Source organism: Leopardus geoffroyi, chromosome A2 (assembly GCF_018350155.1).
Source record: "Leopardus geoffroyi isolate Oge1 chromosome A2, O.geoffroyi_Oge1_pat1.0, whole genome shotgun sequence".
NCBI classification, from domain to species: Eukaryota; Metazoa; Chordata; class Mammalia; order Carnivora; family Felidae; genus Leopardus; species Leopardus geoffroyi.
The window spans coordinates 40046747-40073737 of NC_059331.1; the positions used below are offsets into that span (position 1 = coordinate 40046747).

The 26991-nt window shown below is 43.1% G+C and overlaps 1 protein-coding gene across 1 annotated transcript in view; it reads right to left on the minus strand.

The window, feature by feature from the left end:
* Positions 1 to 7688: 7688 nt before the first annotated feature.
* Positions 7689 to 26991, minus strand: part of SHQ1 (SHQ1, H/ACA ribonucleoprotein assembly factor) — a 101958-nt gene continuing 82655 nt past the window's right edge. The window contains exon 11 of the mRNA XM_045493562.1: positions 7689 to 8851. Within this exon, the coding sequence (XP_045349518.1) occupies positions 8308 to 8851 (544 nt within the window). The 3' untranslated portion in view covers positions 7689 to 8307. The remainder of the gene's footprint in view (positions 8852 to 26991) is intronic.

Below are 26991 nucleotides of genomic sequence, written 5' to 3' on the forward strand. Positions count from 1 at the left end.
AATAATCAGGGTGTATCAGGTGGGTCTTCTGGGAATGGGAAGCCAAGAAAGGACTGCAAGTGCAAACTCACTGAAGGACGAGGGGAGGAAAGGAGTAGAAGAGGAAGGCCCAGGGCAGCGAGGACTGGCATTTGTGGAGGGAGGGAGACTCCACACCACCAGCCATGCAACCTCAGAAAGTCTAGAAGGACAGCAGAGAGCCTAGAGCAAAGAGCCTGTGGGAAGGGTCCCACATGAGGCAGGAATGGCCCAGTTCTAGCACCTGGCTGTGGCTGTCGGTGGCTAGGAGCAGTCTGGGGAGAGTGCGGCCTCCAAGTGAACACTGCATCCTCTTCAGGATGAGCTCTCTCACCTTGTAGAGCGAGCTCAGTAGTGCACGGCCATGGCTAACCCCAGCACCATGGGTGGCCACATGACTGAGACAAAACCACCCAGCACATTCCACTTTATTGGCCAACTGTGAATGATTCTGAATTTACCTAAACCGATCTAATTAGACTGAAAACGAGGACAATTGCTGGGGATGCTGGAACACAGCTAATCACTTTTCTCGTGGACGTTAACAAGAAGTAGGTAGCTCTAGGGAATCCTGGCAGCCACCTTGGGACATGAGACATATCTAAATTGGGATGAAATCAACCATTTGAGGATGGTACAGCAGAGAAAACTCCAAGAAACAGGGCTCTGGTCACATGGTTGGGCAGCTGGGTTAAGTGTCTCTTGAAATCCATTCTGTTGCTGGACTTCTTTCATGAACTAATAAACGCTCATTATTGTTGGAAGCAGTTTGGTCAATTTTCCTGTTTTATAAGAAAGGATTCCAGTCTGATCAGCAATATGGGAAATGGATGCCATCCGAACTCCACAAGTAAGAACAGTCACAGGGTCAAGTCTAATGGAACTGAGACGAGAAAAGGGTGGCACAGGGATTCTAGGCTGCTCTGGGACCTCAGGGCAGAAATGTTTGAATCTTCATGTTACAGAGTAATGTGACTTAACCGCACGTGTCTGCAGCCTTGGGTGCCCAGCCACTCTCTTTGCCATGACCATAACCCTCTCCTTGGTATTTTCTCCACTACACACATTCTTCTAATTCATACTTCTCCTTCTGGAGTCTGCAGGACTGACTCCAGACCCACTTCGTGACTCAATGAATCTCTCACCCTCAGCAATTACTGCCAATGGCCTGATCTGCTCTGCACTTCCCCCTGCAAATTTCTGAGAACACAAATCTGATTGTCCCGGCTCTTGCCTCATTACACAACAAAGAGATTCTGTATACAGTGGAGGCTGGGTATCAGTATTTCTTAAAAATTTCTGATGGTTCAAGTGTGCTGCCAAAGGCACTTCAGTCAAGTTTTCCAGGTCCACAGAAGGCCCGGCCTGTCCTTGGGTCAAGTTCAACTTCAATCCAGTCAGCTAAGAGCAGAGCCTCCTCCAGTGGTGGGTCTGTGGGTACAGAACTGAAGTGTAGACAGGTCCTGCTTGACATGCTTAAAACAAGAGAAGCCTCACACAGACTTTGGCACAAGGCAGTGACTCAACATGTGACAGCGGTTAGTAAAGTCTAGTCTCCTCTCTAATTCAAAGGTGTACTGTCTTTAATTTTATTTTTAATGTTTATTTATTTTTGAGAGACAGAGTAAGACAGAGCACAAGTGGGGGAGGGGCAGAGAGAGGGAGACACAGAATCCGAAGCAGGCTCCAGGCTCTGAGCTGTCAGCACAGAGCTGGACACAGGTCTCGAACTCAGGGACCTCGAGATCATGACCTGAGCTGAAGTCAGACACTTTAACCCACTGAGCCACCCAGGTGCCCCAAAGGTGTACTGTCTTTAAAGTACACTAGGCTGCTGCTGTACCACAGCTGAGGAAGAGCTGCTGAGGAGGCAACCTACGTCAGCTAGACATCCATGCTTGGCAAATACACTGCACCACAGGAAAATTCTGATTAATTCTATTTACATTGGAGAGGAATTTCTTCCATTGCAGTAAGACCTATTGATGCAGCTAGGAAAAGTCCTATTTGGGGAGGCTGTTCAGTGACCTGGGGAAATACTCATGACCTGATGTTAAGAGAAAAGAAGGGATACTGGGGTGCCTGGGTGACTCAGTCAGTTAAGCGTTGGACTTTGGCTCAGGTCATGATCTCGCGGTCCGTGAGTTCGAGCCCCGCATCGGGCTCTGTGCTGACGGCTCAGAGCCTGGAGCCTGCTTTGGATTCTTTGTCTCCCTTTCTCCCTGCCCCTCCCCTGCTCTCTCTCTCTCAGAAATAAACATTTAAAAAGTTTTTTTTTTTAAAAAAAGATACAAAATTTATATAGTGCATGATTCTAATTCTTTTTTAATGTGAGTATATATTTGTATAAGTATACACAGTAAGAAAAAACACTGGAAATAGAGACACCAAAACAGTAACTCTGGTTCTCAGGGAGAAGTTTTTCTTGAAGCTAAATATGTTCAATTTAGAGGACAGACTTTTATTTTGGAATGTCCTTTTACTTTTTTGATGGTAACCTGCTTTCACGAAAGGATGATTTCAGCGGAGCACTGGCTGGGCAAGCATACTGTATGGTTGATCCATGAACAACACGGGTTTGAAAGGCAGAGTTCCACTCATACACACAGATTTTTTTCACTTAATACAGTATTATAAATCCATTTTCTCTTCCTTATGACTTTCTTAACATTTTCTCTAGCTTACTTTATCGTAAGAATACATTAGATAATACATGTAACAGAAAATATGTGTTAGCTAACTACGTTATTGGTAAGGCTTCTGGTGAACAACAGTAGGCTAATAGTTAAGTCTGGGGGAGTCAAAAGTTCTATGTGGATTTTCAACCGCATGAGGGGTCAGCACATCTGACCTCTGTGTTGTTCATGGGCCAAATGAATATGCAAAATAAAATGTTGGCAGCTCTACATCAGCAGCCCTCTACATGCTACCGTGGTTTGTTTTTCCTAATTTTAATTTTATAGAAGTCTGAATATAAGAACCTGGAACCCACTGCTCTGGGGCGCAGCCTCGCAGGAATCCCACTTCCCCAAGCTGATCCCTTTAGCTTTCCCTGGATCCAAGGCTCTTCTGGCAGGACCTGGCCCTGACTGAGTGGCAGTTCAGAGGAGGGAAATAATTTCCAACCAAGAAGAATGAAGGGTGACCTCCTGGAGGCGGCAGCATTTGAATGGGGCCTTGAAGGCTATGAGATGTCAAGCTATGCAAACTGACAGGGAGAAGAGAAAGCGATGCATGAGCAAACATGCCAAGGTGGGAAAACACAAAGCATAAATACAGTAAATATTTACTACATACTGTAGAAGAAGCTCAATGCGAGGCACTCGGTTGCAAGAGGGCTACTGTGTTCAGAGGGGTCCTGGGCCCGTCGTCAAACTGCTGGAACTTCAGGCTGGAGGCCCGTGAGCTGGGCTCTCAAGTCACTCGGCCGTTCCTGCTGCTTCTTCCCCTGAATGCTCAGCCCAAGGAGAGAAGGTGGGAAAGGTCTCCCTGGAAAGAACTTACAAGACAAGGGCATACCACTGCCATCCCTTAAAATCCCGGAGACACAGCCTCCAGCACGCGGGCCTAGCTGGACAGAGGAGGCTTGCACAGTAAAATCGCTGCCTGCAGAGCCCCTGGAGAAAGGCAGAGTACCACCGAGTACAGCCTTGTGGCAAGACTTCCCAGAGGTGAATCCTTTCTGTTCGTTTTTCCCCAAGGGCTTAGGCATCCAGCTCCACATTCATCCTTTTCCTCTAGCTTATCTTTTCATGACTTTGGAGAGCAGTCTTCCTTATCTAGGAAACAAATGGCCTCCACGGAGAGCTCAAAACAGCGGAGTCATTTATCTGTCTGACATGTGTTTCCCTGTTTGTTTTCTCCAGCCTTGACACAAGAGTTGTGTCAACTGTGGATGGCTGTGCCCCAGTCACTTGAGAGGCATGAATCAATTTCCAGCTGCATTTATCACTTGCTGCCTTAAATCAAGTCTAATCAATGCTTCCTTCATTTGGTATGGATTGAAACTATATATAACACGCTCAGAAAACGGCCGGGAAAGGGAACAGATCACAAACAAAAACTCCGTCGGGGATTTAGATGGAATGATGTTAAGGAAACATTTGTAGAGTTTGATTCACTTTAATGGAGATGCCTGACCAAACAGATACAGAGATTTGTTTATGAAGTTTAACTTCAATGTACCTGACATGCAATGTCATTTCATGATGGATCAGTCTATACGAGGGGACTTTTGCATCTTCAAATATTTTATATACATTATGAAGATTCAGTATACATCTGAGTAAGGTTTTATCCCTCTATGGTCTTTAACTCCTATTTTTTTTTTTTGTCACCATTGACTACATGGGTCAATTTTTAGTTACAAGATGTAAAATAATAAAAATCTTTGTATTAAAATACATATCCAGGGGGCGCCTGGGTAGCTCAGTCGGTTAAGCTTCCCACTTCAGCTCAGGTCACGATCTCGCGATTTGTGGGTTCGAGCCCCGCATCAGGGTCTGTGCTGACAGCTCAGAGCCTGGAGCCTGGTTCAGATTCAGTGTCTCCCTCTCTCTTTGCCCCTCCCTCACTCATGCTCTGTGTCTCTCTCTCAAAAATTAAACATTACAAAAATTTCAATAAAAAAATAGATATCTAGGAGCCCCTCTGATATAAAAAGTTTTTTATGAAGTCTCACAACAAAGAAAACTTAACCCTCTCTCTCCTTCCCCCAGTTCTTCGTAATAGAATTTGATCCATACAACCAAAGTGGATTTTCCACTAGCAGGTGTGAAAACCGCCCCGCAGCTGTTCAGCTAACTCAGAAAGTGGTAGGGAGCAGCCCTGTCTCATTTGTAAATTAATCCTGTGCCAGTGAAAGATGATATCAGCATAGTTACTGGCACCTAAAACCCATCATGCCCACAGCAAGGCCTCGGATTATTCTTCAAGGATAATGGCAGAGGAGAGACAGAACATAGAAAAATAGGTCAATGATAATGCGAACCCAGAAGATGAGGCAGTGCCGTGATTCATTGACATAATTAATATTTCTATCTAATCTGCTGAACTGTGTAGACTTTTACCACTGGCATGCCTCTGAAGTGATTAGCAGGGCTGACTCATTTTCACAGTGCCGGCTCCCCCAGTGACCTGTTGTCAGGTAGCTGAACAGAGAGCCCTGTTCAGCTCTGGGAAGTCCGAGAATAATAACCAACCCTGATGTTGGTTTGATACTTTCCAGTTCATAAAAGTGTTTTGAACATACAGTCTCATCACCCTTTAAGATAAGCAAGAAAAAAGTTCTATCCCCATTTTCAAAAGGAAAAAGGAGGTTCAGAGGTTGGGGTACCCCCTTGGGGGCTGGTCAACACCTGAGCTCTAGCTCTGGAACTCACTTCCTTGTCTCATCAACCCCAAAGCCTTAGTTCTTCTGCTGACCCGTGACTGTCACTGAGGTCCCCTTCTGTTCTTTCCCCAACATATTTTTTTTCTCCCATCACCCAGGGTTCTTGGGAAACTCCTACGGTTACAGGAGATCCCTAGAGTTGCTTGGCAGGTTGTCTAGTTTAAAAAAATGAAATAAGAGGCAGCACCTTTGGACTTGTTTTGGGTTACAGACATGGTGTAGTGTTCTTAACTCATCTTAAACAAAGACAGGGTAATGTGATATAACAAAGCTTTAACCCTCTGTGAACAAAGAGAGGGCAGGTGAAAGAAACACTACAGATTTGGAGTCGACAATTAAGGCACCCACTCATGTGGTCTTTGATACTCATGAGAGTTGTTTAATGAGCTCCTCTGTTCTGAGGATTTCTAGGATGGATCATGTTTGCTCATTCTTTTGGGGGGGCTAACAGGCTTTTCCACCCATGGTGAGTCTCACACAGAAGTAGATCCTGTGCAGATTCCTAAGTTAAGGGCAGAGTTGATAGAAGGAAGAACTTCCATGGCTTTAAACTTTTTGACAAGAGTGGATCTGCTCAACTTGACATTAGTAGAAGTAAATGAGGGGAGTAACAGATAATGCATCTTCAAACTGGCTTCAGGTAATGTGCCACTGAGAAGAAATGCGTTTTCAATGGTCATAGGCATTTTGAAGCTCTCCAGGGAGCCTGAAAAAAGTCTTGAACACATTCTGACAAAGCTGTTATAGTGTTCAGGAGTTAACATGCGTGTCGAATGGCAAAGTCACCCCAACTATCCTGTTAATACAAACTGAAATTTATATTGGAAATACAAATACTCACAACCTATATAAACCCAGAGTAAAAGGGAGCATACCCTTTCTTGAAATAAAAATGCTGAGATTAATACATATCAGATTTCATTTCATTTCCTCCCTAGAGCAAATTGGTTTATTTCATTTATTCATTCATCCAGCCAATATTTATGGAGCGCTGAGAATACGGGCACTGATGATTCAGTGGTAACCAGACACAGCAGAGAACCTGCTCCCTGGGAGCTTACCCTCAAGTGGGAAAATTCACATTTAAAATATGAATGGAGACTTACGCTTCCAATCAAGATGGAGTAATAAAGACCAGATTTACTCTCCCACCCAACATAACCAAAAAAGAAAAACAGGATAATACACGTAACCATGGTTTTCAAGACACTGGACGGCAGGCAATGAAAGCCTGTGATCCTGAGGGACGGGAAACGAATACAGTGAGCCGCATCATCACCTGACCTGAGACACTGTCCAGGATGCACAGGGAGGGACAATGTAGGCAGTCCCCAGGGGACCCTGGAGTTCAGGAGACAGAGCTGAGGGTGAGGGGGCACTGAGGCAGCTAGCATTTGCAGGACAGAGTACCAGAGAGGAGAGAGCCGCAGAGAAGCCCAGATACCTGGAGAGGGGCCCCTCTGATATTCATGCGAGTACCTACTGCTAAGAGTGTGGAATCGTGGGAAGGCAGCATCTGAAAGTATTAGAGGGAACCGTGCTCAGCACGCATACAGGGGCCTATTTCCACCCGCTAGACTGGAAAATTTGTAATTCACAGGGCAATGGGAAAATCTTTCCTTAGTACCAGGAAATAGTTTGTCCTAGGCTGAACACTGTTCCAGACCTGCCTAACAAATGACATGAGCAAGACCCACAAAGATCACACTATTTCCAAGTAACTTAACTGCATCCCCAAACAAAGCCACAGAACGTAAGAATACATACATATTCAGCCAGGTAAACTTTATAACGTTTGGCACTCAGTCGAAGATTACAAGGCATGCAAAGATGACTCATAATGAGGACTTGTATCCAGAATTTATAAAGAACTCTCAAAGCTCAAAAATAAGAAAACAAGCAACCCAGCTTTGAAAAGAAAAAAAAAGGCAAGAGATTTGAAAAGACACTTCACCAAGGATTTGTGGATGACAAATAAGCATATGAAAAGACGCACAGCAATAGAAGCCTTAAAAAATGCAAGTTAAAAGCACAGGGAGATACCATCTCACACCTAATAAAACGGTAAAAATGTTAAAGCCAGATCATACCCGGTGATGACAAGAATGCAAAAGACCTGGAACTGGTGGAAACGTGAACTGGGACAGCCATGTTGGGACACAGTTTGGCAGTTTCTCGAACTGTTACACATCCACCTACCATACGGCTCAGCCATCCCACTACTGGATATTTACCTAAGAGAAATGCAAGCATATGTCCGCACAAAGACTAGCACACAAATGTTCATAACAGCTTTATTTGGAACAGCCGAAAGCTGGAAACAACCCAAACGTCCATCAGTAGGTGAATGGAAAAATCTATCCAATGAACTACTACTCCGATACGGGGAAACAACAAAAACCAAAAAAGCCCTCTTAATACAGGCTACATTGATGAATCTGAAAACAATTACAGTGAGTGAAATGAGCCTAATTTAAAGAAGAGTACATATTACACGATTCCATTTATATTAAATCCTAGGAGATGCATACTTAATGCACAGTGTCTGAGCAAGTAGAGCGTGCAACACTTGATCTCAGGGTTGGGAGTTCAAGCCCCACGTTGGTTATAGAGCTTACTTAAAAATAAAATCTTTAAGAAAAATATACTCATGGGCTCTACCTTTTAGAGATTTTGCCAGAACTGTTATTTCATCTTCAATATTAATTATACTTTGGTGAAAATACTTGAAAACGTTATTTTTAAGGTTGTGACAAGGAAACCAACAGGTATCAACATAAGCTCCGTGGAAAAGTGTTGCATACACTAAGAAAAAGGACCAAGTGGAAGTGGATTCTCGTTCCGTAAAGGAAACCAAACCCGCCATAATTCTCAGCAGTGAGGAAAACCACGCAGAGTCAATCACTTGGTGTCTGCCAGTCGCCTCTGCCCTGCACGCTGCTGTGGCTTGCAGCCGCGGAGTCCTCAGGTCCGGACACTTGAACTCTCGAGTTCAGCTGCTCTCCAAGCTCCTCTATCAGCGGCCCAGAGCCTCCAGGAGCCCGGGGGGAGGTGGGTGGCTTTCTCGGACTACCACCACATCTCTCGACGGCTGAGTTTCTGCACACCCCGTCATCAATTAGCAGGTCGCCGCGTTCCTTGAGAAAGGGACCCTGCCAGGAACGCACTGTCTCAGACTCACCACCTGAGAGCTCCCCTTGTTCGGAGTCCGAGCCTTCGGTCTCATGTGAGGTGGTGCTGTCTGACTCCTCCGTGTCCCCTGCCTCAGGAGGGCAGGCAGGTGTCTGCTGCCTGGAAACAGGACGGCCTGCTCTTGATGCAGTGTCTTCCTCCTGGACAAGAAGTGCTGCGGCCTCCAGTTCTTCCAGTTCTAATCCCAGCTGGGCCTTTGTCAGGGACACTTCCTTTAAGGTTTCTGCAAGAGCTGCCAACTTATTGGACCTTGAAAGCCATTTGAAGAAGAAATATTAGGACAATTCATTAATTGGCCTGAGAACGAAACAGCTTCTTTATATAGCTTAAAGAAGTAAGAAAATAAAGATGGGTCCATACTTCACGTGACACACCAAGATAAATCCCAAAACAGATCAAAGAAACGTAAAAGAAAATGAAGTGGTGAGGTATTACAAGGAAATGCAGGAGATTCCCTTTATAACCCTAGGATGAGGAAGCCCTTTCTATCTATGACTTAAAATCCAGAAGCCACAAAAGACTGATAAATTCAATTTAAAAAAACCTATAGGACAAAAACCAAAAAACAAAACATCATAAACAAAGTCAATAGGCTAATACAAAATTAAGAAAAATACTAGCAACTCATGTCACAAAGCAAGGCCTAATTCCCCTAACACGGTTCTTAAAAATGGACATAACAATTCATCAGAAAAATGGACAAAAGACATAAGCAACAATTCTCACAAAAGGAGATATAAACGCCTCTTAAACGTATGAAAAGATGTTCAACTCCAGTCAAATAAGAGACCCAAACTAAAGTCACAGTGAGATACATTTCTCATTTATCACAATGGCAAACATCCAAACGGGATAACACGACAAGAGAGGCTTGGGGGAAAGACCCCTCCCCACACTGCTGGCGACAAATTAAACAGGTACAGCCCCTGTGGAAAAGGTGGCGATAACTTTCCAACTTGAAAATGTACACACCCTTGGCCGAGCAATACCACATCTGGAAATTAAACGCACATGCTACAGGACAGAGGCCCAGGGTATTCACTGACATTGTTTTCAATACCCCAAAATGGTAAATAACCAAGTGCCCGCGACCGCAGGACTGGTTAACTACCTTATGGAATATCCATGCAAAGGAAGAGTCTATGGCTGTGTACGGAACAAAGCGCTCTATGGGCTAACCCAGGTTACACTGTGTAACAGCAACAACAAATGGCACGCCGTTATATGGAGGCTACCTTTTATGTTAAACAAGGGGAAAGAAATAAAAACACCCTTCTGTTTGCTTGTATACTTATCAATAAACTCTGGAAAGCTGCAGAAAACACTAGCTTATGTGGGGGGGTCTGGTGGGGACTGGAAAGGTAGAGGAGGATGACAAGAGGGAGGCTTTTCACTGCAATTGTTTACTTTTAAACTCTGCAAGCGTAACACCTATTCAAAAATTTTAAGTATACAAAAGAGAAAAAAGCAATACTATAGAGAGCAGCGTGATGTGCTTTTTACTTTTTTTTTTAATGTTTATTAATTTTTAGAAAGCGCACATAGGCGGGGAAGGGGCAGAAAGAAGGGGGACAGAGGATCTGAAGCAGGCTCTGTGCTGACAGTGGAGAGATATGGCGTTCAAACTCATGAACTGTGAGATCATGACCTGAGCCCAAGTCGATGTGCAACTGACTGAGCCACCCAGGCACCCCCTTTATATTTTTATCAGAAAATCATGCCATGTTATTTCAGAGGATAATTTTCAATTTGTAACATTACATTATACTAAACTTTTTTTTATTAAACTTAGAGGCATTCGTACTTTTCCTTTGTTTTGAAAGAAGCAAAAAAAGCATACTGCAGGTGTCCAAAACTCATGGCTTTACTCCTCCCTAGAGGAAAATCTGAAGTGACAACTGAAAAGGGCGGCAGTGAGCAAGTGAAAATGATCAGCACGCTGACCTTGGCTTCTACGTTTCTCTAACTCTGAAGCTGAAATGAGTGTACAAAACATTTAGTGGCTTTGAGACAAACTGGATGACGGTGAGTTCACAAGATAAATTCACTTGTAAAAGTGTAGTCCATCCCATAATATCAAGAAAATGGGGCTTTGTTTCACTGGAGCAGAAGTGACTGGTGGGGCAATGGGAACTAGTGAACAAAGGTGGTGTTTTTCACCTAAGTGCCCAGGTCTATCTGAGACCCTTTGATCTCAGAATATTTAGTGTAATAACGACTTTGTGCAGGGATGCTCTGTGCCCCGGCTGCCCTCCATGAGCACAGTCAGGTCCCAGAAGCCCCACTGCAGTGTCCCAGGGTGCGTGCTGAGGTACTGCTAAGTGAATGGCCAAGGGCAACAGCCATCACTGAGGGCAACTTCCTCTTATGTGAGGAAACCCCTGAGTTTCAGTGCTGGGATTCCCAGAGCTTAGAAAAAGAACGGTGGGTAGGGTAAAGAAGAAAATTAGGATGGGATCAGCTGAAGTCAGCTTATGATTCACCAATGGTCTACAAACTCTGGATGAACTCTCATCACTTTAAGACATCTCTAAAAGCACAGTTATGGAATAACATGGTCGCGATGTAATTTACATCCATGTCCAAGACAGTTGTAGATGACATCCACAGACCATATATGCTGAAACCCTGACTGCCAGTAGTAAAGAATTTGGTCTGAATTAGTGGACCAGTTTGCAATATCTTTGCCCCAAGGCCCCGTCAGCCTAGAAGCTAGTTCACGGCCATCTTTCTCACTGAAGTGGGCCCTCTCTGGGTAGTGATGTGCACCTGTGAGAGGTAAAGAGCAAGGAATCTAGGAAAGAAGACAATGCCTCTTACTAAATTATAATATTAGAAATAAAATTTGGGGGTGCCCGGGTGGCTCAGTCGGTGAGCATCCAACTTTGGCTCAGGTCATAACCTCACAGTTCATGAGTTCAACCCCGCATTGGGCTCCATGCTGACAGCCTGGAACGTGCTTGGGATTCTCTCTCCCTACCTCTCTCTGCTTCTATCTTACTCGCTCAATCAATGAATCAATCAATCAACTTTTAAAAAAATAACAGGGGCACTTGGGTGGCTCAGTCGATTGAGTGTCTGGCTCTTGATTTCAGCTTAAGTCACGATCTCACAGTTCATGGGTTTGATCCCCAGAGTGCAGGGCTGGCTTTGGATCCTCTTTCCCCCTCTCTGCCCTTTTCCTGCTCACACATTCTCTCTCAAGGATAGACATTAAAAAAAAAAAAAAAAAAAGATTTTAAAATCAAAGTTCTTCCTTCAGTGACCATACATTTCACACTCTGATTAGCCATGACAAATACTATCGACAGTATATGAAAGACAATGTTCCACACACACCCTGACACTCGTTCCAAGTGACAACTTCATGGGTCAGTTGCATTTTTGTCCACATTACCGATGACAAAACAGAAGCCTAGAGGGTTAAGAGACCTGCTGCAGTTTCCCCAGCTGAAAGGGGCAGTCAAGACTGGAAAACCATGCTGCAGAGCTCTAGTGGGCTTCCTCCTCCACTACCGGGCCTCCCACAATTATGCAGGCTCTGAAAAGTCTCCCGTCCTATGACCACATTCTTCCCTTCTCCCCAGGTGGAGCTCAATTCAACATCTTCCAAATGAGCAAGTTCTGACAGGCATAGGCAAAGAAGGCTGCGAACAGTGATCTCTTTAGCTTAGCAGTCTTAAACGAAGTATACATCTAACTAAGCCTTAACTACAGAGGTTTAAAATGGAAGCAAAACATCTGAATTATTTGTGAGGATATGGTGAACTCTCAGGTTGAAACCATCTGGATCTTTGTTATTGTCCACTATCTGTGTCATGTGTAACAGAACAAATTTGGAATTTCAAAGCCCCTCACCCCTAATCCTGGCTCTTTTCAGACACAGTGTAACCCCACACACTGTGAGACTATAAAGGATCTACTCTAAGAGGCAGGAAAGTGGCCCAGATGAGCCATATGACCCCCAACAGGACTTGTGCCTGTTACCAGGTGATGTGAATTTTTACCCTTCAGTTTCTCACTTTAAGTACTGCATTCATTTAAAGTGACCCATTTATATAAAATATGTAAAAAATGAATCCTATGTTCATTTTTGCTTCTTCACAGTGCTGACCCATCTCTGTTTCTTATTAATCCCACTTTTACTACCTCAAGCTGGCTACTTTCCTAAATTAATACTAAAGTTCTGAGAGAAACCTTAAGTTTATAGAGGAAGCATTCTGAATTCTCCACTTAAAGAATGCGAGAATAAAAAGGAATTAGAAATTTCAAAACATCATTGACGGAGAATGTGACCCAACAGTCCAAAGAATTAAAGTTGGGTTTGTTTCTATTAAATTATTTTATGCAGATAACTTAGCAATCACTGTTTACAATAAAAGAAACTATCTGTTTAGAGAAAAAAAATTAAGCCAAGAAAGAGTAGCCTTTTTGTTCTTACAACCACGGGTAAAATTAGAGTTGGTTCTAAATCTGCCACTCTTATATTCTAGAACCTAACTCTGCAACGGCGCTTTCCATTTCAGAGAGCACCTCATTTAATGTAGTTAGTGGTTTTTCACCGTCACAGTCAAAACAGACCAGCTAGTTCATGTCAGAAAGCTTTGCCGAGTGACATTATTAGTTAACCAGAATGCTTACAAAAACCAGGTACATTCTGATCCAAGCAATGAATATACGGAGTTACTAGTTGTATTTACGGTACACATTTTATATTGAAATGAAGAGCGCCTACTTGTTAAGAATGTATTTATTAAGGAATGAAGAGATTCATTATTTAAGAGCCATGACAACTGGATAATGGTAATGTCATATTTTAACACAACTATACTCAAAATAGGTTTTCCTTAGACAGTTTTTGGAAATGTAATCCTACCACGTAGCTTTTTAAAAAGCTTTCATTCTGTTTGTATATGTGAAATAATCTCCTATTTGGAGGATTTTTTTTTCATTAAAAATGCTCTCTGACAAGTTGTAGCAAATACAACTATGATCAGTGACTAATAGCAACAGCTGGAAGTACACGCCTTGACCATCGCTAGGCTAATACACAACTTCCTCAATTATTTTATATTTTGGTGAATGAGTTAAAAGAAGGGGGGGAGGGATCCAAGGCCTTATGAAATAGCCAAAACAAAGTCCAAAAAGGGCTCTAAAGTGAAGGGAAAATGATGTATAAATAGAAAGCATACATCCTGTTTCTTGTTGTAGAGTTTTGTTTCCAACTATCAATCAGCTTTTCACCACTTCCTGCAATAGCTGATCTACTATAAATCTCGTAGTAACTGACTAGGTTTCATTTCCTCTGCCAAAAGCCACTAACCTGTCAGGCGTGACATACTGACACTAGAGCCAGCAACTGATAACGTAAGACAGGACGCCAGTGAGGCAATGCAACAAACATTTCATACGGGACGACAGGACACAATGACTTGGCCTTTTAATTTCAAAGGACACATACACGCCAGGCTCTGTGTGGGAACAAACAGTACATCAACTATCTTTTTAAAGGGTACGCTGATAATAATGGCATATGATCATAGCTCCTCCCTATTGAAAAGTACCAGTTCCAAACTTCAAAATCCCCTGCCCGAAACACAGTGATGTAGCCTGATAAAAAAGATAGTACATTAGCTTTAAGTAGAAGTTGCTAATGACAGTCTTTTGTCTCGACTTGAAAAACACACACCAGTTGATGCACAGATGATCACACAATTATGTGCCATCATACCATACTACTGAAAACCGCCTCCAGCTCCATCATTAACAGAAATGATCTCTTTAAATAAGAAGCTACTAATTTAATACAGAAAATACTACAAGTTATTTAACCCATATTGAGTTTGGGCCAGTGAAATCAGTTTTCACCCTATTTCTGACTTCACGTACCACCACTGTGGGCTTGGGCTATGCATATTAACATGTAGTCTACAGAGCCACTGAATAATTTCCTGAAAACTCCCTGCACTGGCTTCCTAGCGCTGCCATAACAAACTACCACAAACTGGTGGCTAAAACAACAGAGATTCCTTCTTTTACAGTTCTAGAGGCTACAAGTCCTCAATCTAGGTGTTGACAGAGCTGGTCCCTTCTGAGGCTGAGGGAGAACTGGTCCCATGCCTCGCTCTTCACTTCTCATGTTGCTGATAATCCTGGGCGTTCCTTGGCCTATAGACCCATCATTCCAAATTCGGTCTCTGTCATCACACGGCACTCTCTGCGTGTGTCTGTTTCTTCACAAGCTGTCTTCCCTATGGCAGTGTCTCTGGCTCTTCTCCTCTCCTTACAAGGATATCAGTCATACTGGCTTAAGGGACCACCCTACTCCAGCATGACCTCATCTTTTTTTTTTTTTTTTCAACGTTTATTTATTTTTTTTGGGACAGAGAGAGACAGAGCATGAACAGGGGAGGGGCAGAGAGAGAGGGAGACACAGAATCGGAAACAGGCTCCAGGCTCTGAGCCATCAGCCCAGAGCCCGACGCGGGGCTCGAACTCACGGACTGCGAGATCGTGACCTGGCTGAAGTCGGACGCTTAAGCGACTGCGCCACCCAGGTGCCCCGGCATGACCTCATCTTAACAATCAATTACATATGCAGCAACCCAATTTCCAGATAAAGTCACATTCTCAGGTTCTGGGAATTCTGAGGGGACACTCTCCAACATACTGTGCTCCTTAGAGCTGAAACAGACAGTGGAGATGCTCATTAATGGAAGATAAATTAAAACCAAAAAAGGTCACTCAAGGTAAAGCAACATAAAAAGCCAAAATTTAATAGTAAATAGTAATTGTTAAAAAGTTAAGATTTCACCTTCAAACAAAATTACAAACTACACAAACAAGTTCATAAAATGTTTAATCATTTAACATGTAAGTTAAAACTATGACTATGTACCATTTCTCTAAATGAACAAAGAATGAACCAGATATTAACTGTATTTACATCTGTTCTAACAAAATTATATTATGGCACTATATGATATTCATCACTTTAGGTCAGTCTTCTAGGGCGAATCAGAGAACAGATAACCATCGAAGCATCATCCATTTTCTCAAGGGTCTTTCAATCATGTGACACTCAAATGATTCCTTTGGTATTTAAAGATTTGTCACTAATGCCATTATTATTGTAGAGTTTGCTTCTGCAAGTAACTATTATTATTATTTTTTAATGTTTATTTATTTTTGAGAGAGAGACAGAGCAAAGTGGTGGTGGGGCAGAGAGAGAGGGAGACACAGAATCTGAAGCAGGCTCCAGGCTCTGAGCTGTCAGCACAGAGCCCAATGCGAGGCTTGAAGTCATGAACCATGAGATTGTGACCTGAACTGAAGTTGGTACACTTACCTGACTGAGCCACCCAGGGGCCCCCTCCTGCACTTAGCTAATCCCACACTTCAAAGCATCAGTGTCCGTGGTTGTGTGGCTCAAGCACAGCTCCTTTAATCACTTTCACTGCCTTTGTGAAGTCCTTGATCTTTCACACAATGTGCAATTTATTTGTACCAAACACTACCAACAATCAGCAAGAGGTCAAATGACAAAAAGCCTGGCTGGATGGGTGGGGAGGAAGCTAGAAAGGAAATGATATGCTACAGTGGGACTAAATTTATTAAGTGATTTGGTCATTAGGGAATATTTCTGTGTTTTGACTATCATCACTTCTCTTTAACTCTGGAAGTCAGAAACTCAAATAATGAATATTCAGAAATAAGGACCCCCTGCATGACATACATACGCAGCTGCACACACACACACACACATTTTTAGACTTGAGGTAAAAAAATAAATAAATAAATTGCTATAGTAATCCCACATACTGAAGACTATGCCTCAGGTAGGTAAATGAAGGATGAAGGTTTATCCAAATCCAGAGATCTAGAAAGGCTATCATTCGCCTCATCACTGATATCCATCTAAGAAGTGGAAGGGTGAAGGTGATAAACAGATTAAGAAAGATACAAAGTTCATAAAGAACTGTTCAAAAGAAGTGGACTCAACTCCTCCTTGAAACTATTTTGCATTTATTTATGTCAGACCGAATCAGATTAGCAGAGATAGAAATGTGAGTCCCATAAATTTGCCACATTTCCCTCTACTCCCCCACATCTCAGCAGAAATGCTTTTGCTGAAATGTGCTCAACTGTAATCCTCCAAAACTGGGTGTTCAGGGTCAATTTCAAAACCGGCCCCATGAAACTCTTGGAACTGTCAAACTCAGAGGGCTCCCTTTCCCTGCTAGCTGTTAGGGAAGTCAAATCTGTGACCCGCCTGGGGTAATGGAATGTACCCAGAGCTCCTCCTGCCTTCCTTTTCATTCTGTTGCTTTTGTTTTCTTACCTTTAATTAATGCCATGTTGTTTTACACACACACACACACACACACACACACACACACACACACACACACAAATGCTTTAAATAATTTCTGCAAAGAAAAAAAATTAGTCATTTGAGTGAAATAAAATAGCTGGTTAAGTAAAAAATACACAAAAACAAAACAAACAACAACAACAAAAAACCCACTTTTGTTGGACAGAAAAGGATATGGGGAAATGAGGATTATGGGTTCCAGCCTGAGACAGATACATTTTCTTCTCAAAATGATTCCACGAAGCACGACATTTTGGATATTTCAGACTTGAACCATTTTGACAATATTTCTACATTTCATCTATGCGAAAAGGGCAGATGGTGCTGTTTAATAACAGAGGCACAGTATTTTGACCTCTTCTTAAATGTTCAGATGAAATGGCTGCTTGGATTCCATTAAACCAAGTGGAGGTCAATCAAAAAGATGGAGAAGGCATTACTATGAAGGTGGTGTCAGAAGAAAGGTGTTATAGGTGGAAATGTGTCCCCCACAAAGGTATGTTGGAAGTCCTAAACCCCCAGAACCTGTCAATATGATCTCAGTTGGAAACAGGATCTTTCCAGATATAATCAAGTCAAGAGGGTGTCACACTGGGTTAGGGCAGGCCCTCAACCCAATGACTCCAAAGGGATTGCTGCCCTGATAATAATACCATGTGAAGATAAAGAGATGCAGAGAAGGCCATGTGACAACAGTGACAGAGACTGGAGCGACGTATGTACAAGTCAGGGTATGTCAAGGCTTGTTCACTACCACCAGAAGGAAGAAAGAGGCATGGAACAGATTTTCCCCTCAACCCTCCAGAAGGAACCAGCCCTGTGGAGGACACCTTGATGTTGGACTTCTGGCCTTCAGAACTTTCAGAGACTAACTTTCTGTTGTTGTAAGTCATGCCGTCCGTGGTCATCTGTTACACTGGTCCTCGGGAACTAACAAAGAGGGGTATATAAAGATCAAGATTTTTAGAGCTGAACACAAATTAGAAAGAAGCTCATACAAGTTCCTGGTTTGACAGATGACAGAGTGGAACCACGAAAAATATCAACAGCAGCAGGGCACAGAAAAGTTGCCTTCACTGATAAAATGCAGAGAATGGAACGGTCTGTTTCGATTCCCGTCTGAATCTCAACACCTTGGTTCTACAGTTCTGTGCTATCATCATGATGTTTCCCTGTGTAAAAACCTGCAACAGCTTCCCCAAAATAGGATAATATCCAAACTCCCCACTGAGGACAAAGTCCCAGGGATCTGGCCCCTGGGTGCTGCCTGCCTGCCTCTCAACGAGGTCACCTGCCCTACGTGTCCAAGTTGCTGTGCGCCATTCACCACCCTCTCTCCATCCTGAGGACACACTAATGCTGCATTGTGCCTCAAGGCCCCTGCACTTGTCACACCGCCCCATCTGGAACATTCTTCCCCTAAGTCTTCCCATGCTGGGTCTTACTCATTCAATATCAGCTAAAATACCACCTCAGTCTTATAAAAGCAGTGCTTCCAGACCTATTTTATGTCCTGGAACACAAAGAAAGTGGTATTTGCCTGGCATGGTACTGGGCCTGCACCCTACTTGCCATCCTGAAGGTGAGGGGCCAATGTTCTCATTCCCCTGACACCCATTTGTGGTGCCATGGACCACCAGCCGGTATACCCTGCCCTTCGCCCTCCAACTTCTCATACGCAGACCTCCTATTAGGAACTTGGTGGAACAGGGCAGTTTTGAGGTCTACACAAGTGGAAGTTCTGGCTGAATTTTTCAAATATGTCTTTTTGTCTCCACCTTCCCTCTTGAAAGCAGAATGAAAATGGCTGCTTCCAAATTTCCTGGCATCCTCTGAAAAAGCGGGTTAAGTGATTTAATGTGTTTATTTCTTTGAGCGCTTGCTCTAAATGCTAAAATTTTCCTTGGTTACAAAATATAAAGTCAGTGCGCTATGTTGCTTTCACAATACTAAGACGGGAAAATACTTACGTGCTGGTATGTTTACCACATGCACAGGCTGACGCCTGCAGCTCTCCAGATTAGGACAGGCGTCAAAAACTTTGAAAATTCGAAATATTCATCCACTCACTGGTATGATACACAGTGGAACGTCTTCTGAAACACACATTGCAATGGCACGAAGCACATAATCCTGAGCCATTCTATGGTTTCTTAATGACAATCCTCTCCTACGAAACGAATGACAGTGGTACACTGCTCGCTGGTTTGGCTTTTCCAGAATTACTAATTGTCTGACGTATCACATAAGCTTTGCCTCTCGCCACTCACTGTGAACCATGGTTAATACGCTCTCTAAGGGAAGTTTGGAACCTTTGCTTTCCTAGTGAGAAAACGGGAACGACATGTCAGGACACAGTTCTGGGACAGACAGCTCCTCACAAGGGGCAGTGACAGTGCTAAGTGGCCACCTCCGGGGCCGGCCCGCCATACCTTCCTCTGCTCTTACACAAATCACTCCGTGCCGTGCCCAACCGTACAGTTCACTGGTATAACAAGGGCAGCTGGGGGCGCCTGGGTGGCGCAGTCGGTTAAGCGTCCGACTTCAGCCAGGTCACGATCTCGCGGTCTGTGAGTTCGAGCCCCGCGTCAGGCTCTGGGCTGATGGCTCAGAGCCTGGAGCCTGTTTCCAATTCTGTGTCTCCCTCTCTCTCTGCCCCTCCCCCGTTCATGCTCTGTCTCTCTCTGTCCCAAAAATAAATAAACGTTGAAAAAAAAAAAAAATTAACAAGGGCAGCTGGTTGACCTGTCTCCCTCTGTGGGGAAGCCGGACCTAGAGCTGCAGCATTCGGCCCCCTCCTAAATGGAGATCCACCACGTCTGTTCCTTGTTGCACCCGGAAGACCACCCTGGAAGGGAAGGGGTCCTGCTGGCACGTCTTAGAACTGGTCAGCCAAGGCGAAGAGGAGAGTGCTCGGAAAATATGCCACCTATAATCTAGTCAGCACTTGGACTCCCTGGTCTCCCTACTTCGCACTCCCCACACAGCTACATTACTACGCTACTGGCTGTGCACCTTCTTCAGATTTAATGCTCTCGTTGTGCCAGATTTTCTTTTTTTAAGTGCCCCAAAGAGACCTTTAAGATTGGTGTTGGGTTGGAACATTCACAAAAATAACACTGAAGGAATGAAGCCACACATACACAAGAGTACGGATTGTATTATTTCACTTGTACAATGTTCGAAAATGGGCAAAACCAAGAGATGGTGAGAGAAGTCAGGACAGTGGTTACAGGGTGGGGGCTGAGGAATGACAGTGCACTAAGGGGCTTCTGGGAAACCTCTCAGGCACAATTCCTGATTTGGGTGGCACTACACCACACCAGAATTAATTCTTAGTCTACTTATCATCTGTGCGCACTTCGACAAAAATTAGCTTAAAACAACCATCACAATAAGAAACACGAGTCCTGGAAAAGAAGTCACAGGCTTTGGACAATCTGCTCTGGAAAAGGGGATGGGGTGTTGGAGAGGAGGAATGTGTCCATTTGAGGGGACAGGATCATGGAGCTGGCTCCGGTTTCCTCTGGCAAACTGGGCAGGACCTCTAATACCACACTCCTCACTGCAAATTTCTTTTTAAAAGGCATGGCATGTTCTACCAAATACAAAGAGAATCTCAAAATGTGCCTAGAGAAAGACCCATTAGTCATCTCTTTCAATGTGTGTACTAGACACAGAAAGTTGTTCTTTGCAAAGTACACAGCTCACCGCGATGGAGGTTATTCCCCTGGTGTAGGTGAAAACCTGTCTGTGGGGGCATTTCAAATGATATTTTTAAAGGTATTCGCCCCCTAGTCCCCTGGACATTTGATCTACAGACCAACCCTAGTACTTTCTGAAATATAAAATAATAATTTCTATTAATTTTCCTTCTGGTACTGCTTCTAAGCCTCTAAAACGGCATCCTATCTATCAAAAACCTAAAGATGAGCCACCAAAAGTCTTTATACCAGTTGTATGAATATTTTACTTGAAGTGAGAGATTTTATCTAATTTGTGTATTACAGAATAAAGCTTACTTTCATACAATAGTTTTTTTTTTTAATGGGCATTAAAGATTTAGAAGACTACGTTCTGTATGAGCAATCCCAATTAAAATTTATACAGCAACAAGAAAAAAACTTCCCACCTGCGGGTCGGGGGGGGGGGGGGCGGAAAACAACAAGACCAAGTTTTGAGATGCTTCATTTATTATGATGATGATTAGGGAACTGAACAAGGACACATTTTTTTCGCTGAGGGGTTTTTGCCTCAATGCTGACATTTATTTTTTTTGCCACATGAGGATGTTCACCAACACATTTCTCTGTGAAATAACAGAACTGGATATTATAATCAGACTTTTCTTATCCTTTTTTTTTTTTAATATTTAGTTTTGTCAGAGAAAGAGAGAGAGTGCAGGTGTGCAAGTGGGGGAGGGGCAGAGAGAAGAGGACAGATGATCCAAAGCGGGCTCTGTGCTGACAGCAGCAAAGCTTATGCAGGGCTTGAACCCACGAACTGAGAGATCATGACTTGAGCTGAAGTTGGATGCTCAACTGAGCCAGCCAGGTGCACCTATGGTCAGACTTTTCAAATCAATTCTGAAATTCAAGAGATTTCTTTTTTGTTTTTAATTTTTTAATGTTTATTTTTGAGAGAGAGACAAAGACAGTGTGAGCAGGGGAGGGGCAGAGAGAGGAGGAGACACAGAATCCGAAGCAGGCTCCAGGCTATGAGCTATCAGCTCAGAGCCCAACGTGGGGCTTGAATTCATGAGCCATGAGATCATGACCTGAGCTGAAGTCGGACACTTAACCGACTGAGCCACCCCGCTGCCCCTTTTTAATTTTTTTTCATGTTCATTTATTTTGGAGAGAGAGAGCACAAGATGGGGAGGGGAAGAGAGCCGGGGAGACACAGAATCTGAAGCAGGCTCCAGGCTCCAAGTTGTCAGCACAGAGCCTGACGTGGGGCTCGAACTCTCGAACCATGAGATCATGACCTGAGACGGAGTCAGTTGCTTAATCCACTAAGCCACCCAGGTGCCCCAAGGGAGTTCGTTTTCTAATAAACTCCACTCATGTGCAGATTAACACTCAAAGTAAATATTTCTTATACTGATGATAAAGTCTCTAGAGGAATCCACTCCTTCCCTTCCCTTTCTTTATTTAAGCTACCTCTTCACAAAAAAGAACTATTTAGCACTCTTCAGACTAACCCTAGGGCTTTACTTTATATTACCTGCTGTCCCCTCAGGAGTTATGCCACAGATTACATCACTCAATTCTACTCTCATCAGCCAGAGATAACCATTTATGCCTCTGGCTAATCTGTTTCTAAATAAATTGTCAATTTCCTCCAATAAAATTTCTACAGAAAATCTCTAAATTCTACTACAGGTCAACAGTGCCTTATCTGAAACCCTTGGACCTGTAGGAATTTCCATTTGTTTGTTTTGCATTTCCGAAAGGTAATCCTGGATATGTACTACTATACCATCTATGACCGAACACCCCCAGCAACAACCTGTAATCAAATATGCTAATATTTTTCTGCAGCAAAATGTACAGCTAGTCTCTCCAAGTGGAATAAGGAAAGATTATAAATAGCTTCATGTTAGGTGAGTTCAGGTCAGTCAGGTTTTGCTGCCAACTGCCCTGAAGATACTTGTGCTTTCAAAATTTTCTGGGTTTCAGAATTGCACACAAGGGGTTGAGCACTAGAACCAGAAGCTAGCAGACTGAGCTGCCGCTTTTCAGCTCAAGTGCCCAGGTCCAAGATCAGCCTTTTGACAAATATTCACCGAGCACCTGCTATCTGCCAGATTTGGTGTATATAATGGTGAAGACAAAACACAGTCTCCGACTTGCAGATCAGATCATCTCAGTCTGTGGAAGGCAAGAAACAAGCCATTAGAGCATGGTGAAGTAAGTTTATGAGAATGATTAATACAAGGTACCCAGCGAATGTCTAGCTCAGGGGCTTTGAGAGTCTTGGGCACAGAGGAGACAGTCTCCTCCTACAGAGAGTTCTATGCAAAAACCATTCTGTATTTTTAAATGGAGGCAAGGAATCCACCCAGATCCTAATTCTGCCCAGGTTGACTACTTCAATGCTTTTCTTGAAATTTCAACTATAAGGGGCGCCTGGGTGGCTCAGTCAATTGAGCATCTGACTGTTGATCTCAGCTCAGGTCATGATCTCATGGTTACTGAGTTTGAACCCGACATTGGGCTCTATGCTGAAAGTATGGAGTAGGCTTGGGATTCTGTCTCCCTCTCTCTCTGACCCTCCCCCACTTGCTTTCTCTCTCCCAAAATAAACTTAAATAAATTTTTTAAGAAATTTTAAATATTAAATTCTTTGAGGAAACACATATATATTCTTTTCTGTCTCCTGTGTGCTAATCCCTATATCAATGCTTAGTCTATAATGTATAGTAGATTCTCATTATTTGCAGATTCCGTATTTGTGAATTCTCCTACTTGCTAAATTTTATTTGTAACTTCAAAGTCAACACTCCTTAGCACTTCTATGGTCATTCACGGACATGCACAGAGGGATGAAAATTTCAGTTACGAATCAACGCATTTCCAGACTTCTTGTTTTAGCTCTCATACTGTGAAAAACATGTCATTTTTGTGGTCTAGATAGTGCCACATTGGGCTTTTTGTTGATAATTTCGCTCTTTAAAATGGCACTCACACTTAGTGTCAAATTACTTTCTAGTATTCTTAAGTGCTTGAAGGTTATAATGTGTCTTATGAAAGAAAATATTTGTGTTAGATAAGCTTTGTCCAGGCTTGAGTTCCCAAGCTTTTGCCATGAGGTTCACTGCTAATGAATCAACAATACATATTAATACGGTGCTTTTAAACATAAACACACATAAAACAAGGATACCTATTGAATGACTGATGAAAACGTAACCAGAGGCTCATAGGAAACTAACCCTGTATTTCCCCTAGGAGCAATGATTGAATTTGCTAAGTCAGGGTTTGTAGAAACTTAATGGAACACAACTGCTATGAATAATAAGAACTGACCGTAATTCGGTCCTGGCCGTGACACCAAAGAGGAAGGACAGCCACTTTAGGGTGGAATGGTAAAGGGAAGGGACAATAGCAGAAAAGGTTTCCTACAAAAGGGGTGGTAATCTACAATGAAACATTTTTAAGGCCTATGAGAGCAGTCCAAGTGAGAAAAGTGGGAAGGGTTTGGTGACACGGGAACCAGAGGATCACAGCACAAGAACAACAGCACCGTTAGGTCCATGGCTACATCCCTGGACCACAGGACAGACTGACAACATTCCACAAGAACTAAATACGTATGACCCTGGAACAACACGACTTTCAACAGCACAGACCCACTGACATGCAGATTCTTATCAATACATACAGTACAGTGCTGTCAGGGTATTTTCTTTTACAGTTTTCTAAGTAACACGGCCTTTTTTTTTTTCTAGCTTACTTTATTGTAAGAATACAGTATGTAATACATGTAACACAAAATATGTGTCAGTTGCTTATGTTATCAGTAAGGCTTCTGGCCAATAGTAGGCTGTTAGTAGTTAAGTTTGGGCAGAGTCAAAAGTTATATGCAGATTTTTGACTACATAGAGATAGAGACAGGGACTGGGGAGGGGGAGAGGTTTGGCAGCCCTACCCCCCAATGTTGTTCAAAGGTCAACTGTATCTTGGAATGGGCAGGAAAGAGAGGTGCACATAAGAACATCTACTTACAAGGGACCTTGACTATCAGACCCAAAAGCTGAAATGTCCATAGTTTTGAACGCTCCTTTTGCCTCTCATTAAATCTTCCAGGACACTAATTTTTTTAAAGGTACAGTGAGCCTTCAGAGTGAGTCAGGTGCTGTCAGCTTCTCTGTACCATAAAAACCGACTTGTAACTTTGACCCAGGTCCCTAGAGGGCCATTTTGATCCATGGCTTAGCACATACACACACCCCCTCCGGGGTATAACCACCTCTCACAGGCAGGGAATCAATGTAAAAGTCTGCTAAGGCTTGGAGTATTCAATGACTGCCTTTAGAAGGCACACATTCTGACAGGTGTGATGTGGTATCTCATTGTGGTTTTGATTTGTATTTCCCTGATGCTGAGTAACGTTGAGCAGTTTTTCATGTGTCGGTTGGCCATCTGGATGTCTTCTTTGGAGAGGTGTCTATTCATGTCTTTTGCCCATTTCTTCACTGGGTTATTTGTTTTTTGGGTGTTGAGTTTGATAAGTTCTTTATAGGTTTTGGATACTAACCCTTTATCTGCTATGGCACTTGCAAATATCTTCTCCCATTCTATCAGTTGCCTTTTAGTTTTGCTGATGGTTTCTTTTGCCGTGCAGAAGCTTTTTATTTGGAGGAGGTCCCAATAGTTCAGTTTTGCTTTTGTTTCCCTTGCCTCCGGAGACGTGTTGAGTAAGAAGTTGCTGCGGCCGAAGTCAAAGAGGTTTTTGCCTGCTTTCTCCTCGAGGATTTTGATGGCTTCCTATCTTACATTTAGGACTTTCATCCATTTTCAGGTTATTTTTGTGTATAGTGTAAGAAAGGGGTCCAGGTTCATTTTTCTGCATGTCGCTGTCCAGTTTTCCCAGCACCATCTCTATTCTTTTCCATTGACCTGAGTGTCTGTTTTTGTGCCAGGACCATACTGTCTTGATGATTACAGCTTTGTAATACAGCTTGAAGTCCGGGATTGTGATGCCTCTACTTTGGTTTTCGTTTTCAAGATTGCTTTGGCTATGTCGGGTCTTTTCTGGTTCCACACGAATTGTAGGATTGTTTGTTCTAGCTCTGTGAAGAATGCTGGTGTTATTTTGACAGGGACTGCAAAGTAGCCCTATTCTAAAGGTCCTTTTGGCTCAAGAGTCACCAACTTGGCCTCTCTTGATCTGAGGCTCATTCTCAGAAACGTTCCCGTCTGCTCTTTTCATTTATTCATTCAGCACTCAAACTCCTAACGTGCCCAAGCAATGAACAAAACAGACAAGAATCATTGTGCTCATGGAGCTTCTACTCTTTCATAGGAAAAGACAGACAATAAACACAGAGCAAGTAAAATATAGAATGCGCCAGACGGTATAAGTGCTGTGGAAAAAAAAAAAAAAAACAGCTAAAAAGGTGGCCCGGGAGGGCTACGGGTGGGGAGTGTTCAATTTTCAGAAGTGCTTCAAGAAGGCCTCACTGACTGAAAGGTGATGAAAGGGACCAATATATTTGAATAGCCTGAACTGTGGAACCTAGCTTTATTCTTGATTTTTACCTCTCTCATTTCTTCCTGGCTGACCTCTCTAGTCTATTAAGCTTACTCACACCTACCCCCTCTCCTAGCATTGACAGCCACCTGGCTACTTGTAATCTCCAGATCATGTTGCCATGCCTCTGTTACTTCTTCTAGTACCTTTTATTCACCTGGTCCTGAGACCCACCCTACAGTGTTCCAAGTTCAGGGGAAAGAGCAACAGGTTACCTTGTTCCTAAAAAGGAAGACCCAGAAGCTTAGCAAAAAAAGAACAATTGTGGCCAAGTCAGAATTCTATGTTACTTCGTACTACAAATACAAACTAGATAGAACTATTTGAGGGCCCCAAAATGTATCATTCTACAACGAACTTATCTCATGTAAAAAACTGGAGACGATGCCATAGGAAGGCCTCATGCTCAGCCACCAGGACAGCAAGGAGTACAGATTTCAGCCTATCCAAGCCCCTGTTACGGGTGGCAGGGATGACGTTGAGGGCACAATTCTCCTTTAAGAACCAAGCATGTCACTTTGTTGAAGTCTACACCATCTCAGATCAGAAGATATCTGAGAGATAACCGAGTCCAGGGTTGTCCAGTACAGCTTTACATAATGACAGAGAAGTTCTCTATGCTGTCCAGCAAGGTGGCCACTAGTTACATGTGGCTACTGAGAACTTGAAATGTTACCAATGTGACTGAGGAACTGAATCTTAAATCTTATTTAAATGATTACATTAAAAGAGCCTCATGTGGCTCTGCATACAAAAT